General features: G+C 31.1%; 1 protein-coding gene across 4 annotated transcripts in view; it reads left to right on the top strand.

The window, feature by feature from the left end:
* LOC127500105 (xaa-Pro dipeptidase) overlaps positions 1-18,346 on the top strand; it is a 294,666-nt gene that overhangs the window by 216,099 nt on the left and 60,221 nt on the right. For all 4 annotated transcript variants that reach the window (XM_051871030.1, XM_051871028.1, XM_051871031.1 and 1 more), the window contains exons 2-5: positions 746-780; positions 2,529-2,715; positions 7,850-7,977; positions 12,507-12,570. In XM_051871030.1, the coding sequence (XP_051726990.1) occupies positions 764-780; positions 2,529-2,715; positions 7,850-7,977; positions 12,507-12,570 (396 nt within the window). In that variant the 5' untranslated portion in view covers positions 746-763. The remainder of the gene's footprint in view (positions 1-745; positions 781-2,528; positions 2,716-7,849; positions 7,978-12,506; positions 12,571-18,346) is intronic.

The raw sequence follows: 18,346 nt of genomic DNA on the forward strand, positions 1-18,346 counted from the left end.
ATTTTTCAGTATAACTCATTAATATGTCATCACACACACAACATGATATTAATATCCATGTTTAGAAGTTTGTATTAAATTAATTTTAGTTATATTTAATAAATACTTAAACATTACAGAGCACATTGGAAGAAACTACTACTCTATATAACATTCTGACATCAAAAAAAGTTAATGTATTGACTATACTGTATCAAATTACCTAAAAACAATATAACTGACATTTTGTGGTGCTGTATGACAAAATTAAATGAGTTTGACTGCACTGAACCGTAGAGAAATGTCTAATTGGATGACAAAAAGATGTATTTTACATATAAGGGAATAAATACACAAGATTAGTCCAAATCAATGTTGTTAGGCAGGCTATTTATGTTTTGGACTAATGAAATTCCAGTTTCTTTGAATTCGTCCAGTTCTTCTTTCTGTCATTCCATTTCAACATCTTGTGTCTGAGGAGTTCAACAAGTAACTTGCAGGTGTTTGTTTGGTACTTACACTTGAAAAGAGCCACATGGCTCACAGTTCTCCTCTGTGGTGTACGTAAATAATAATTTACATTGCACTTTATCTCTGTGTTTTCAAAACAGTTTCAGTATGTTTTGATGGATAATATCTGAGCAGTAACTTCTCTAGTCATCACACGAGTATTGAGCAATACTCGGAAAAGGCGCGGTCATGTGATCGAGTGCACGCGCGCGCAGTGATCAGCTGCTCTTGATCACATGACTCGATCTCTCAGCTGAGCAGCAGCAGCAGCAGCATGGCATCCTCACAGCAGTGAGTTTCAAGTGTTTTATTTTACACTGGATATTTATTTTGTTCATAATCACGCAACGTTAAACGCATGCAGAGGTGTTTACTCCTGCGCATGCGCGGAGCTCGGTGTTTTACATGTAGATGCGTTTTAAGATTTCTCTTAGATGTTTTGCAGATTTTTTCTTCTTTAATTGGCGTCACAGGTTTTTGTTTCTGTGTTGTTCTGCGAATAAAACAATGCTTTTGGTTGATTTTGGGTGGTGTAGGTTCCCTTACAAGAACGTACTGTAGTAATACCATGGTAAAGGAGCGAGGTTTGATAACTAGGTGAAAGTTGACCAGTTATCAATAAAAATTGTTTTATCATCAAGTTTTAGGTTAAATATATCCAAAAGGTCATCGTTTCCTTATAAGTTAACATCTTTAATCAGTTTTTGCAGCTCATTTCAGTGCTCATGTGTTTGTTTGTATATTTGTACTGAAGCATTTCAGTAGTCTGTCAAAATATCTATAAAATGTTGTTTAAAACATGAAGTATATTATTTTATAGGGCACTGCTTTTGACACAAATATGCAAAATGCAAAAATAACTGATTTTATCGCACGTCTTCTTAGTATATTTGATTCTGATTGGTCATTTATGGCATTCAGAGATCAAATTTGCATTGTATTACTATATACATGTTGCATGCAGTTTTAGCTTTAATCTTGTTTTTAGACCACTTTCTATCTTTAATAGATTTCTTTTTCCTCTGAGGAAGCAAATCTGAAATATTACTTGCAACTCAATATTATAGTTCATGTCCATCTGTTATTTTTTAAATAGCCGTGCAATAAGCAGAATAATGTGCCTGTCATTATCATAAAATAAACCCCCTCAGGCTGATAGCAGGCCTCTCCGCTTCATCTACTGATCATCCTGCTGGGGTTTATTTTGAGATAATGACCTGCTGACTGTACATTATCCCTGACGTAGACTCTGTCTTATCAGGATGGGTGATTTAACAGGAGTGTGCGTGTGAAAGGTTCATGAATGTGAGCTGTGACCTTTGACCACATACTGTACAGACGGCCATGATAACTGTTAATCTTTACACACACTATCAGTGATAAAGAGCTTTGGCTTTCTTTTAGTCAAGCGTGAGCATGATTTTAATGTTAGATTACATGAGAAAGGAGTATAAAAGGAGTCTAATCAGAAGTATAATCTGTTTCTGATATGGATTTTTTAATCTGAACATTGAGAATGAGAGCCTATGATGGAGGTGAAAGTATTGTCAGAGAATAATGACTTGGTTTTGATTGAAGAAATTCAGAAGTTTTGAAATAAAGCACTGCTGTTATGAAAATGTGATACGTTCATGTTGCTTTTTTCGGATCTTAGTTATTATAAACTGGGAAAAAAGCAGCAAGAAGGTGTTCAAAACTTTAAATAGCAGCATACGTATTTAGAAAAGATGTGAATATCCCTTTAAGTTTCGCCTGCGGTCGTAATGTTTTTCAGCTGTTCTTCAGTGTTCCTGCAGAAGGAATTCTTCAATGTTATCATGGGATCAAATCCAGCTCTTGCGTAACAGCTGTGTTACAGTCACAAAGCTTTTAGTTTCATCTGTTTTTGATCATTTTATGTACTTCTTTGTAGGTAAAATGAACACCATTTGAATGAGTAGAAGGGAAAGAGCCTTACATTGTGGTTGAAGTTCTTGGCACAGTGTGATTTGCAGTGTTTTATGTGAATAACATGCATGTTTCTGTGTTGTCTGTGACAGGAAGGCAGTGTATTGGCTGGGAAAAGATACCCTGAGAGTATCGGCCGCCCTGTTTGCTGAAAACCGAGATCGTTTGTGTCGAGGCCTGAAAGCTGAGAAGGATTTACAGGCTGGATCTGTGGTGGTTCTTCAGGGAGGAGAACAGAAGCAGAGATACTGCACCGACACCGACGTGATCTTCAGACAGGTGCTGAGTTACAGGCGACTTGTGCTCTACAAAGTCTTGATGTTGTTTTTGTGCTCTACTAGAACACTTGTTGATTATTTTCCTCATATTCTCCATTGTTGCAGCTCCTCTCTTCCCAGTCTGTCAGTAACGCTCTGTCTCTGTGAAGCCCCGCCTTCTGAAAAGCACAATGTGCTCTGATTGGTCGGCTGGAGCAGTGTGTTGTGATTGGTGTTTGGGAAATGTCCCGCCCCTTACCGTAACCGCCAGTTTCAACACACTACTAACTAACTCAACCAGACCCCGCCCCTTTATTCTGCGCATGAATTATTTAAATGAGGAATATTGTGAAGAAAACAATGGGGGCGTTTCAGGGAGTTCAGAAACATGCTCAAACAGCAACATTACACACTGAAGAAAGATGAAGATGGAAAAAAGCATAATAGCTCCTCTTGAAAGACAGCTCAACATTTATTTATATGTATTCTGAAGTGGCTAAAAGAATTAAAGAAGTTTTTGAAAACCAAACAAAGTTTTGGTGACGCTTTACAATAAGGTTCCATCAGGAACCGGCAATGAAAAATACTTCTAAAGCATTTATTAATCTTAGTTCATGGTAATTTCAGTATTTACTAATACTAGGCCTGTCGTGATTGTTGATTAAGCGTTATTCGATCTAATTGCAATTATTCGAGATAACCTCATTAAGTGTGCAGTTTTTAATTTAAATCACGTTTTGCCATCCAAATAATGCTATCTTAAAGAAATGCCATCAAATGCACAATATTGTGTTTCCTATTCTGGTGTGGAAGGGAGAAACAGGAGGATCAATCTGGCAGAGAGTAAAGAAAAACGAATATATATTTAAAAAAAAAAAAAAAAAACACTGTTATAAAATAATATACTGTTTTTTATTATATTTTATATTATATTATATTATATTATATTATATTATATTATATTATATTATATTATATTATATTAATTGTTAATTAAATAAACGTTAATTTTCACAGCATTAAAGTAAATCATATGGGCCTATTTTCTTATAATTTTCTATTATTTTATACAATTGCAAGTAATAAAAAATAGTGGATTATGTTATATCGTGTTTATTATGTTATATAATGTAATATATGATATGATGCATTTTATTATATTATTATATTTTGTAATATATTATGTTATATTATATTATTAATTATATAAATGTTAATTTTTACAGAATTAAAGTAAATGATATGGGCCTATTTTATTATAGTTTTCTATTATATACAAAAATAGTGTAAAATAGAGTATTGTTTATTATTTTTAATTTGTTATATTGTTATAAAATATTATATTATTTTATATTATATTATGTTTTTTTATTATATAAATTTCTATTATTATATACAATTCCAAGTAACAAAAAATAGTGTATATTATATTATATTATATTATATTATATTATATTATATTATATTATATTATATTATATTATATTATATTATATTATATTATATAAACATTAATTTTCACAGCATGAAAGTAAATCATATGGGCCTATTTTATTATAATTTTATATTATTTTATACAATTCCAAGTAACAAAAAAATTGTGTATTATGGTTGTTATATTATGTTTATATGTAATATAATATAATATAATAAAACATTTTATTTTCACATAATTAAAGTAAATCATTATTATATACAATTCCAAGTAACAAAATAGTTTATATTATATTATATTATATTATATTATATTATATTATATTATATTATATTATATTATATTATATAAACTATTTTAACAGTCAATCGTCAGCACAAAATTCATGATCATAACAGTCCTAACTAAAACATTATTAAAATTAAATGTTTTATTTGTTATTTAATATGTTTTAATGCACCTTAGCTAACATGAACAGTTAACAAAGATGAATAAATACTCTAACAAATGTATCGCTCATTATTAGTTAATGTTAGTTAATGCATGTTAACAGATTAGACCTTATTGTGAAGTGTTACCACTCTTTACTTCAGACTTTAGAGACTTGCATCAGATGCAGTTTTACGAGCGCTAAAGAATGGTCACTTCCAAAATGATACCTGATTTATGTGACTTTTGAATGTCCGCCAATGGAGGATAAAGCTGGACTGTACTAACCAGCCAAACCTCGTCCTGTTCATAGCAGTGGACGTCTGATTTTTCATGCATCACCACAACAGCTACCAAAAACTGCTGCATGCATCGTGCATTGGCGAGAAACATCTCGATGACTTGGCGGTTTTGTTTCTAATTGATTATTGAGTGTTCGTCTTCCCATTATACCGGTTCGTAAGTGGTGCTCTTGTTTATGTTATGCTAAATGGTAATTTGTGTTGGCAAGAGGCGTGTGAGTTCAGACCTTTTATTTCAGCGCTACGGTTGGGTGTCTGATAGAGCCTCGTAATTTACTGCATTTACATAAGTTGATTGAACATAATGAGGAGCGTGTTTCTCATTCATTAGCTACAAAAATGTCCACATCCTGTGTTGTTTGGCAGAGATTGCGCTGGTATCTCATGGAGCGAGTCTTGCGATTTTGTTGTGATGTTTATTACTTGAGGCCTTCCTGCTTTCATCATAATTTAACTGTAAATAATTCATAACCATTAATTTGCTTGTCTTGTGTTGTAGTTTTTTTCCTTCTTTTTGAAGTGTTAACTTGCACGTTTCTAATTTGAATCAAATTCGTGGCACATTTCTAATTGCGCACAGTTTCTGCTCGTTAATGTGTGTGTGTCCTCCGGTGATTTTATTTCACCGCTCCATTACACAATCCGTACAGAAGGTGAACTCTGTAATGCGCTCAAGACAATAAAATCACTTGAGCACAAGGGAATCATCCTCTGTGGATGAGATACTGCGGTTATCTGATCGTGTTCGAGAGCGAGCCGTTCAGCCTCTGCTGGAGATCTCACCCAACTGAAGATTGACTGCTTTTTATTCATGAGTGTGAATTTGAAATAAATTGGCCACAACCCACAGGATGTTGAATTGCAATGATACAAGATACATTTACTGAAATGCAATTCAAAGAAATGCAACGCAGTCACACACCAGAGGAGATTCATTAGCCGAGTGCAAACTTCAGCAAATTTCAAAAATGAATACATATTAATAATCAAAAGTTTATTTATTCATAAACCAATGCACTCACACACTCACAAAAAAATAAATAAAAAGTCTTTTGTGGAGAATCATTTCTTTTCCTAATCTATAAACCTGGCATTGTATATTCCAAATATTATTTGCTCTGTGAAAAGATAGAAGCATCTGTTAAATTTAATTTAATTTAATTTAATTTAATTTTAATCTTAATTTTAATTTTTAATTTAGTTTTTATTTTATTTAATTTTAATTAATTTAATTTAATTTAATTTAATTTAATTTAATTTTTATTTATTTTATTTTAATTTAATTTAATTTAAAATTAAAATTAAAAAAGACTGACCTCAAACGGTAGTGGATATTGTTAGAAAAGATTTCTATTTTAAATAAATGCTGTTCTTTTTAACTTTCTATTCATCAAAGAATCCTAAAAAAAGTGTCACAAGTTATAAAAAAAAAATATTAAGCAGCACAACTGTTATAAATAAATGATCATATTAGAATGATTTCTGAAGGATCATGTGACACTGAAGACTGGAGTAATGATGCTGAAAATTCAGCTTTGATTACAGAAATAAATTATATTTTAAAGTATATTATAATAGAAAGCCATTATTTTACATTGTATTTTTCACATTTTTACTGTTTTTTCTGTATTTTTTTATCAAATAAATGCAGCCTTGATGAGCATAAGAGACTTCTTTCAAAAACATAGCAATGTGTCCAAACTTTTGACCGGTACTGTGTGTGTATTATATATATATATATATATATATATATATATATATAATAAAAACAGTAAAAATGTAAAATATTTTTACAATTTAAAATAAGTGTTTTCTATGTGAATATATAGTAAAATGTAATTTATTTCTGTGATCAAAGCTGAATTTTCAGCATCATTACTCCAGTCTTAAATTAAAATATTTTAATTTAAATAAAAAATATGTATTTTTTTATTTTAAATTAAATTAAATTAAATTGAATTGAATTATATTATATTATATTATTAAAATAAAATAAAATATTAAATTAAATTATTTTTATTTTATTTGTATGTTATTTAATTTTTAGTTTTTTATTTTTAGTTTATTTTATTTCTAATTTCTTAATTATAATTTCATTTTAATTTAATTATTTTTATTTTATTTTATTTTTTAATTTATTTTATTTTAATTTAATTTTAAAATAAAATAAAATTGTATTATATTATATTAAAATAAAACAATAAAATATTAAATTAAATTCTTTTATTTTAATTTAATTTAATTTATTTTAATTTTAATTTAATTTTTATTTTATTTTATTTTTATTTTATTTTATTTTATTTTATTTCTAATTTATTTATTTTATATTTTAATTTCTTAAATTATATATATTTTTTATTATTCTTTATTATTTATTTATTTTATTTATGATTTTATTTATTAATATCAGAAAAACGTTATTAATTTATTTAATTTAAAGAAAGCCACTTATAGGGCTTTCTTTGAAATTAATTTTGTTCTACTCAACTTTTATTGACTTCTTTGCTTGTTAGTTAGCGCAGCGAGACTCTCTTCAAACTCAACCATGACAAATGACTGACCGCTTATGTCAATGTCCACTATAGCTCCTCTTGCTACAATGATAAAAATGCATTGTGTGCAGTGTGTTGCATTATGAATTGCATTCTGACACATTTTGTAGCACAGCAATGCATGAAATCAAGCTTGCATAGTTAAGTGTTTGCATACGTTTCAGGCCTAAAGGCACAAACAATTTCATAGCACAAACAATATATAATTTCATAGCACATCAATACTCCAGTTTGAGTCAGCCGTGACATTATTAACCATTTGTATTAATAACACTGAATCCTCTCTGGGTTATGGCTCATTTCAGGAATACAGTCCATAGAAACACGGTTACATGTGTATGTATGGAAATGATGCTGTATGGTTGAGTTCAGTTTGCTCACTTTATGTACAGAAGAGGCTCTTAAACCTCTCGCTGAGTCAGATGTGTTGTTTTGCAGGAGTCGTTTTTCCACTGGACCTTTGGTGTGACGGAGGCCGACTGCTATGGTGCCATCGACGTGGACTCCAAGAAATCCATCCTGTTTGTTCCCAAGCTGCCGGAGAGCTACGCCACATGGATGGGCGAGTGAGTGACTCTCTCATTCTCTCAGATGGGTGAATTCTGATGTGCATGTGTAATTTTCATGCTCACTGATGTCTGCTGATATGATTGCCTTGAAAATGTGTGGAGTCAGCAAACAGTTTATTTTTCTGACTCTGTATAGTTTCACTGGAATGTATTTCTCTGTTTGCTTCTGAGACCCTCAGTGATTTTATATATACAGCACCGGTCAAAAGTTTGGAAACATTACTATTTTTAATGTTTTTGAAAGAAGTCTCTTATGCTCATCAAGACTGCATTTATTTGATCAAAAATACAAAAAAAACAGTAATATTGTGAGAAATTATTTCAATTTAAAATAATGGTTTTCTATGTGAATATATTGTAAAATGTAATTTATTCCTGTGATCAAAGCTGAATTTTCAGCATCATTACTCCAGTCTTCAGTGTCACATGATCCTTCAGAAATCATTCTAATATGATGATTTATTATCAATTTTAGATTTTTTTCTAACAATATAAGTCTTTACTATAACTTTTTTATCAGTTTAACACATCCTTGCTGAATAAAAGTACAAAAAGTTTACAAAAAAAAAAGACTGACCTCAAACGGTAGTGGATATTGTTAGAAAAGATTTCTATTTTAAATAAATGCTGTTCTTTTTAACTTTCTATTCATCAAAGAATCCTAAAAAAAGTGTCACAAGTTATAAAAAAAAAATATTAAGCAGCACAACTGTTATAAATAAATGATCATATTAGAATGATTTCTGAAGGATCATGTGACACTGAAGACTGGAGTAATGATGCTGAAAATTCAGCTTTGATTACAGAAATAAATTATATTTTAAAGTATATTATAATAGAAAGCCATTATTTTACATTGTATTTTTCACATTTTTACTGTTTTTTCTGTATTTTTTTATCAAATAAATGCAGCCTTGATGAGCATAAGAGACTTCTTTCAAAAACATAGCAATGTGTCCAAACTTTTGACCGGTACTGTGTGTGTATTATATATATATATATATATATATATATATATATATATATATATATATATATATATAATAAAAACAGTAAAAATGTAAAATATTTTTACAATTTAAAATAAGTGTTTTCTATGTGAATATATAGTAAAATGTAATTTATTTCTGTGATCAAAGCTGAATTTTCAGCATCATTACTCCAGTCTTCAGTGTCACATGATCCTTCAGAAATCATTCTGATATGATGATTTGATGATCAAGAAACATTTCTGATTATTATCAATGTTGAAAACAGTCGTGCTGCTTAATATTATTTTATAACCTGTGATACTTTTTCAGGATTCTTTGATGAATAAAAAGTTAAAAAATATCAGCATTTATTTAAAATAGAAATCTTTTGTAACAATATACACTACCGTTCAAAAGTTTGGGGTCTTTAATTTTTTTTTCTTTCTTTTTTTTTTTGAAAGAAATTAATACAGCACGGATGTGTTAAATTGCTAAAATAAAGTGATAGTAAAGATTTATATTGTTAGAAAAGATTTATATTTTGAATAAATGCTGTTCTTTTTAACATTTTATTCATCAGTGAATCCTGAAAAAAGTATCACAGGTTCCAAAAAAACATTAAGCAACACAACTGTTTCCAACATTGATAATAACTGAGTATCAAATCATCATATCAGAATGATTTCTGAAGGATCATGTGACACTGAAGACTGGAGTAATGATGCTGAAAATTCAGCTTTGTATCACAGAAATAAATTATATTTTAAAGTATATTAAAATAGAAAACCATAATTTTAAATTGTAATAATTTTTCACAATATTATTGTTTTTTTCTGTATTTATTATGAAATAAATGCAGCCTTAATGAGCATAAGAGACTTCGTTCAAAAACATTAAAAATAGTAATGTTTCCAAACTTTTGACTGGTAGTGTGTGTATTATATATCATATTTATATATTATAATATCAACAGAAACATCCTCTCCCAATCCTCCTCATAATGTGAAAACAGGCAGGCATGAAAATTGAGCTCTGAAAGGTTCTGGGAATCATAAAAGCCTTGCGGTTATGATGTGTTATTGAAGCAGTCGGAAGTGTAAAGAGATCCGCTTTGAGACGGACGGTACAGTCGGAGTTTGCTGTCGAGCTTTGAAATCAGCCTGCTTTTTAAACCTTCCTTTCAAAGGTGCTGCGGTAAATTCTCTTCCTGTTCATGCTGGAGCGCTGCTGGATAAGCTGTCCTGATCTAATACATGCGGCCGTGGTTTCCCCGGTTCATCGGATGAGTTTGTTACAGGATGGTTCGGGGCGTCTCGGGTCAGCAGCTCTTCTGATGGGCTTGTTTTTGCGGCTGCTGTGATCAGTGACCCCACGTTCAATTCTCCCTGTATTACAGTGTTTCTGGATGTCATGAAGTGCATTATTCACGTGACATGTAAACCCACATATGAGATCGATTACATCGGGTTAATGACTTTACGTTTATTTAACAGCCTAACGCATAATTAATTACATAATTAGTGGTGTTAAGACAAGCTTCGCTATTACTAGTGCTCACACTGGAGTTAATGATTTGCTCAAACCCTGACCTTTAATATCACACTTCAGCATGACACTCGTCCTTCACAGTTTGTGCTACAGACGGGAATGATTGCTTAATTCATGCTGCAGGTTTCAGAGATATTTATCTCATTCATTTTCTCCATAGGGATTTTAAAAATTCATTAGTAAAGAGTTCTAAGCCTTGAACCAAACCAACCAGCTCTGAGATGAATCGCAGCATTATACGTTGTGATTTAAAGACACATTTCTGAGGGAATGAATGAACTACTCGTCCGATTAAGCATTGTGAATGACCTACAGTAATCGAATCAGCCATTACAATACAATACAAACTATTGACAAGTCATAGATTGTAAGTTTAATAATAAATGCAACTTTTAATAGAAAATATTCAAATATAGACAGTAGTTTTAGATCAGTCGATTACTTCATGTACTGTATAATGATTCAAACTTTTTTTCTCTTTTCAGGATTGTTGGTATTTAGTACTTATTGACCAACTAAACACTAGTTTTCTAAAAATGAAGCTAAAACCACACAGATTGAAAAGTTTGGGGTCAGTAAAATTTTAATGGTTTTGAGAAGTCTCTTCTGCTCACCAATGTTGCATTTATTTGATCAAAAATACTGTAAAAATTAAAAAAAATTATTACGATTTAAAATAACAGGTTTGTTTGTGGTTTTTGTTGGCTTTATTTCTTCAAAATGTTTTGTTCAGATGGAACTGAAGATTATATATGTGAATAAAATTCCAATACATAAAAATATAATAAAAAATGTATATAATATTACTATATATATATATATATATATATATATATATATATATATATATATATATATATAATTTTATTATTTTATATTGTATTTATTATTTTGTCATAATAAAATAAAATTCAATGATTGTTTATATTAATTTCATATAATAATAATAATAATAATATAATAATACATGTATTAATTATAATTTTTATTATAATATATCTTTAGTCATTTTATTATTGTTGTATTATAAATATATTTTATTTTCTAATAAATATTATAATATTATATTATTTTTATATATTATGATATAATGATAGTGTATAGGATAGTGGGTAGGATAAAAATTATGAAATATTATTACAATTTAAAATAGCTGTTTTCTATGTGAATATACTGTAAAGTGTCATTTATATCATGTGATCAAAGCTGAATTTTCAGCATCATTACTCCAGTCTTCAGTGTCACATGATCCTTCAGAAATCATTCTAATATGATGATTTGCTGCTCAAGAAATATTTATGATGATTATCAATGTTGAAAACCGTTCATATTTATGTGGAAACCATCATACATTTTGTTTTTCAGGATTCTTTGATGAATAGAAAGTTCAAAACAACAGAATAGAATCTTTTGTAACATTATAAATGTCTTTACTGTCACTTTTGATCAATTTAATGCATCTTTGCAGAATAAAAACATTATTTTCTTTAAAAAAAAAAAAAATCTTACTGACCCCAAACTTTTGTATTGTAGTGTATGTAAATCAGTTTTTCTGTAGAGAAAATTAATGGTCTATAACCCAAATATCCTTATTTTCTGCATCATGCCAGCAAAGGGCAAAATCAAGCATGCAAACTTTTCAGCCATGTTTCTATATTAGTAAAACTCTCAAAGTTATTGATGTGCAATTTGAAAATGAGGTTGGAGTGTGTTTGCATGAATACTTCACTTCCAAAAACACTTGACATCAAGAGTCCATTTACTTGATTATCCGAGGCCTGCAGAGACCATTAGCAGAATCAAGATTTAAGTCCAGTCTTCTGTCCAGAGTATCAGTTATCAATGCATTTTAAAATCGCATGAATAATCAGCCCCAAATGACCCTCATTAAAAATGTGAAGAGAACAGATTTTGTTTGATCACGTAAAAACAAGAAGGATCAAAACGCAGTACGTCACTCCACAGGAAGTTCTCATTAAACCTCTTTCCTTCTGTGTGTGTCGACAGGATCTACCCGCCTGAACACTTCAAGGAGAAGTACGCCGTAGATGAGGTGCATTACACCACCGACGTGAGTAGTGTTCAACTTCTAATAAGTGCAAATATTAGTATGCAGCTAAACATTTCTTGTGCTCGTTCATTTGTCCTCATTAGTTTTGTCTTATATAATGCAGATAATGAAGTTCCTTTTGTGGCCTTGAGCTGGTTTCTAACTGGGCCGGTTTTGTTTGTAGTTTTTGTTGGCTTTATTTCTTTAAAATTAGTGTTTTGTTCAGATGAAACTGAAGATTATATATAAAAAAAAAAAAATAAAAAAAAAAGACTAAATAAAATAAAAAATATAATATAATATATAAAATATAATATAAAAATTAATGTAATATAATATTTATTATAGAAAATTTCAATATACATGCATAAAATATTAATATAAACAATTTTATATATATATATATATATATATATATATATATAATATAATTTTTATTATTATTTTATAATTATTGTATTTGTTGTTATTATTTTGCTATAATAAATTAAAATTATATATAATTATTTATTATTTTATAATAATAATATAACATGTATATAATATAATTTATATTATTATATTATATTTATATTAATTATAATATATCTTTAGTCATTTTATTATTGTTGTATTATTATTGTAGTTGTTGTTGTTGTTGTTGTTATTTATTTATATTAAATTATTAATTACTTTTTTATATATTATATATAATTCATATATAATCGGTATAGTAAATATATTAATTTATTTTATAATAAATATTATATATATATATATATATATATATATATATATATATATATATATATATATATATATATAAATATATAAATTAGTTTGTTAATTTCCTATAATAATAATGATAATGTATTATAAATTTATATTATATTTTTTGTATTTTATTTAGTCATCTTATTATTGTTGTATTATTATTATTATTATTATTATTATTATTATTATTATTATTGTAGTTGTTATTTATTAATATTAATTCATTATATTAATGTTTATACAATAATAATAATAGTAATCATAATATGTATTCATTATAATTTTATATTATAATTTTTTTTTTTTTTATTTAGTCATTTTGTGATTAGTTAGATTAGCTTGTGATCAGTTTTGGTGCCGATTTAATGGTCAAATTAAGTTTTTCGCTCATGTACAGTACAATACAAAATAGTTAGATAGCAGGTTATCCATCCTGATTGACCGAAATTTTGTTAATGGAACAAGTGCACTGTCCATACGTTACGTTTGCTTACTGGCCGATGCAATGATATTAAAATTAGCCAAATATCGAAAGGTTAATCGGCCTGGTCGATATATATCAATATTGATTATGTCCTTGAGAGAGCGAGAACAGTGTGGTGTAAGTCAGTGCACTAATGAAAACTTTTATAGGAAATTCACATTTTAAAATCCTAAAGGCAGCAAGAAGATCCTCAGGAATAAATTAAATGAGAGCATATAGCAGTTTAGATCCCTGCAGACTCTGGGAAGATAATTATTTTGCTCTAACGGTATCAAACACACGCAGCATGTTAAGATGCAGCAGTTTAAGTATAATTGTGAGTTGTTAGCTGGGATATCGGCGCCTCTAGCCATGGGTCACTTCTCTACATGTAGAAAGCAGTCATGCTTGCATTATGAATAATTCGCTGTTTTAAAATGCTCTCAAAGATGTTTTTTTCTAATGTCAAGAGCTCTGCTTCCAAAAATCAAGTGAGCTTCCAAGACAGCATTTCAAGTCCTTTCCAAAAGGCAGAAAAATTACATTTACATTTATGCATTTGGCAGATGCTTTCATTCGAAGTGACATACATTGCATTCATGGTACACATTTTTTTATCATTTCAAAGATGCCTAATTTTGGCCAAATTCTAAGACAGTCCTTCACATGAAAGGCAATCCGTCATTGCATTGGTATGAGCTCAGTTAAAAGTTGGTTGACGGCAACTACAGCAATTTATATTGAAGTTCAAATTGAATCTTCATCCATTGACCGCTGCAAACTGCACTAGTTAAAATTGTTCTCTCGGGTCTTGATTAAAAGAGAGTAGTTCTGCAATGCATGCTGGTCCGGTGATGCCCATCCTGCTTAAGTTGACAGGTTTTCAGAATGACATGTACTGTATAAAATGATGAAGCATGTGAAAGGGGATTTTGTGCTTAGTTTTGTCTAAATGACCCTCATTTAGAAATGTAATTGTGAACGATTGTGCCTCAGTGTGAGCAGGTCAGAATGTCTCAGAGTTGACACTGTAATTGCTGCTTATTTTTCAGGTTCAAATGAAACAAAAGCCATTTAAAAAGATACATTTATAATAGTAGTCTATATATTATGTTCCTGTTAGGGCTGTGCATGTTGATGTAGACCTGTCAGATGGACATATTTCATCACGTCTCAATGTTTTTTATAATCTCACAGCATGAATGCTATGTTTAAGAAAAGTGTAACTTTAGATGTATAACAAGGTATATATATGAGCAATATCACACTCGTAGCCGTGAGATATGGCTGTATATCAGCATGCTGTGATTCGGACGTAGGTAATCACAGCGAGTGTGATATTGCGTTTATACAACATTTCGACGGCACAAGTGTGTAAATACATAAGAAATAACAATGGAGTGTCTTTAAAAATCCTCTTTTGTCTCATTATATTTTGTACAGTATTATTGAGAGAGAGAGAAAGAGAGAGAGATCGCTTGAGCGAGCATTACCTGTGTCTGATATAACATTCATTCTTCCGGTCGATGTCCATAAAGGGAGGATGTAATGCTATTTCATGCATTCTGACTTATTTACACTTTTAAAGAGTTGCATTCTCACGCTAAACATGGCTAAAGTTTCAAAACACGAGATGTACGTATGATGGAGTATTTCTGTGCCAAATACCCGTTTTTTTAACCGGGTTTCGGAGAGTTTTTTTTTCCAAGTATGGCCTGTATGACATCAAAAGAGAGCAGAATTTCTTGTATAGGCACTTCTCCCTGATAAGCGTGCACACACACGTCACCCAGAGCAAGAGCAAGAGCACGGCCATCAACGCATTTCGTTCGGGATACGGAAGCTGAGAGATTTTTCAACAATAGCCCAATTCAGGGGCTGCACCCTTTGAAGGCTGCATACATCATCGAGGCAGTCTCATTTAAGAAAAATAACCGTTAGATTGCAACGTAAGAAAGAAATTACAGTATTTTACACCTCACAATGAATATCAGTCAATTTTATTATGGTTACTTTTCTTAAATATGACATCCTTGATGAAGTATTCAGCCTTCAAATGCGACCTCCGAAGGACACAGCCTCCGAAATGAGACACAGCTCCTGTCACCGAAGGAGTGTGTTTTTGGTAGTGAGGGAAAGATTACCTTTTTCAGCTTCCCAAAGAACCCAGCGTTAAGGGAACAGAGGATGAAGTTTGTTTTTCCGGGGCAGCAACGGAGTTGTGCACGTATGTTTGTTTGTTCCCGGGATTTCGGTGATGAATGCTTTGTAAACAAGTCCCAGTTCGGGGCTGAATTTGCAGATCGCAGGTGGTGAGTAAAACTGCATCAGATGTCTGTGTTTTGTGGCAATCGGCACGCAAGTGCATATAATGTAAACAACACAAACGTTTTTGTTCCCTTTGTATTTATAATGATGCCGCAGCTAGCAGACGATCTCTATGCAAAAGCTGCGCACGCTTGTGACTCTTTAGCTCCGCCCACGACACTGACGGCAGACACGCCTCCAGGAGCTCGGCTTTTTTCAGAAAGACTCGGTTTAGCGTATATATCTTTTATAATAAAACTAAATACTTTTCGGAGATATGAAGGATGCATTGTTACTCTAGACGTACTCAAGATTAACATGAGATTGGCAGAAACTCTGTGTGATACCCCCCCATAATGTTATATCCATCATAAAAATCCGTTTGAATGTCCGCTGAGGAAAGCGAGCTTTGTATTTGTCCTTTTTACAGTTAAGGGAATTTTCCATAACAGCTCTGAAACGACATCCTTTGTTTATAAAAGTCTCTTTCAATTTAAAGTCTCTGACTCATTCACTCGTAAGTTTGCCGCCATCTAAAGGCGTATTAATGTAACTTTCACTCAATCCATATTACGCACTAATGACCCCTTTCTCAGTACCAAATACAGCATATTATTTATATAAAATATTTATTGAACAACAATATTTAAATTAAGAACAATAGCCATTATAAATGACAATAGCACGATTCGATTTGTTCAGGAACAAGAAATAGATTAATAAGACCAAAGATTGCCTGTTTTATATACCCAAAATTAATTATATCTCATGTTTAAACCACTATAAGAGCTAGCAGCAAATCCCTGAAGCACTGGCCGAGATGAAGCTGTTCTCGGCGGGTACTCGAGCACTGAACGGCGGCTGACGGCCTGGAGCTCACATTTTCGAAAACGTCTGAACAAACTGTAAAATAGGCGCTATGATTAAATATGAGCCACATATTTCATGTCTAAACAACTACATTCTCGTCTAAAAAAAACTTAAAACTACAGTTCGTGGAACAACAAGTGTAGTATTTGTAAAAATTACGGTGGATTTGCTCAGCCGCCATGACAGTCGCTTCAAGCGGAGTAATACAAACGGTGAAAAGGTAGGAGTGCTGTCACTAGAATATCGCACGGCTCTCAGCCAATCAGATTCGAGAACCAGAAAGAACTGTTGTGTATGTGTACATATATATGTCATTTTTTACTTCCATTTGAATGGTTACTGGTCAACGCAGTGACATTGAAATGGCCAGATATTGGCCTGGTTGTTATATATAGTCGTGGTAATCAAAAGATGAAGATGTTTTTGTGTTTTCCCTTTTTCATTGGAATGCACAAGTGCATCACAATCTCTCCTCAACTCTTTTCTTCTCTTTGTGTGCGTGAGCGTTAATGACCTTCTCCTGAGGTTCCTCTCAGCGCTGCTTAAACAGATCATTTGAGAAGGCAAACAGAGCTGCTGGGAGCAGAAAACAGAGGGAGATATCTGTAATCTTACAAAACAAATGAAATCTCCAAGGCAAATACACAACACCCACAAGCTCCCTGCGTTTAATCCCGAGCGCTAACAGACCCTGAGACGGGCCGCATCGGGATGCACGACACGCTGAGGGTCTTTGACATTCAGAAACGTCCCCGTCTTCGGCTGTTGCCCTCAGCTGCTAGATAATATACGCAAGAATGACTTTGAGAGTCCTCGGACTGTGTGAATGTCTTTGCATTTGTTGAATTAATGCAGACTTGATCACAAGATGCTGTTGTGGTTTGCTTGTTGCTGCTGTGGGAGTGAACTTGATGTGATGCAAACTTCAGTTTAATGTGCAAAAACAAATACATTCATATGATGATTTCCCCTTTTCTGTTGTTTGTTTGAGCATTTTGGGTATTTTTTTGCCCAACCAATGGCAGATCGGAGATTTCAGGAAGCCTGACATTATCTGTTAATGTTAGTTGATGCAGTATTAATAAATACTGTAAAAATATACTAATTCATGATTGCTAATGTATGTAATATTAACAAATGAGACCTTTATTATAACCGTTACCACTATTTTTGCAGTGGGACCTTTTTATTTGGGTCATTGACGAATAAGGTTTTTAAAAGTGTAAAAGAAACCTAATGAAGATATAATTAATTTTGAAATTTTATTAAGTGTTAACAATGAGATTATGTGTGTTTTTATTATACAATTAACAATTTTTTTACAAGGTGGACAAAATTGGTCACCAAAAGTCATTCAGTTTAACCAAAAATTTTGGTTTTACCGAATGACAATATTTTCAAACA

This window comes from Ctenopharyngodon idella, chromosome 18, assembly GCF_019924925.1.
Source record: "Ctenopharyngodon idella isolate HZGC_01 chromosome 18, HZGC01, whole genome shotgun sequence".
Classification (NCBI taxonomy): domain Eukaryota; kingdom Metazoa; phylum Chordata; class Actinopteri; order Cypriniformes; family Xenocyprididae; genus Ctenopharyngodon; species Ctenopharyngodon idella.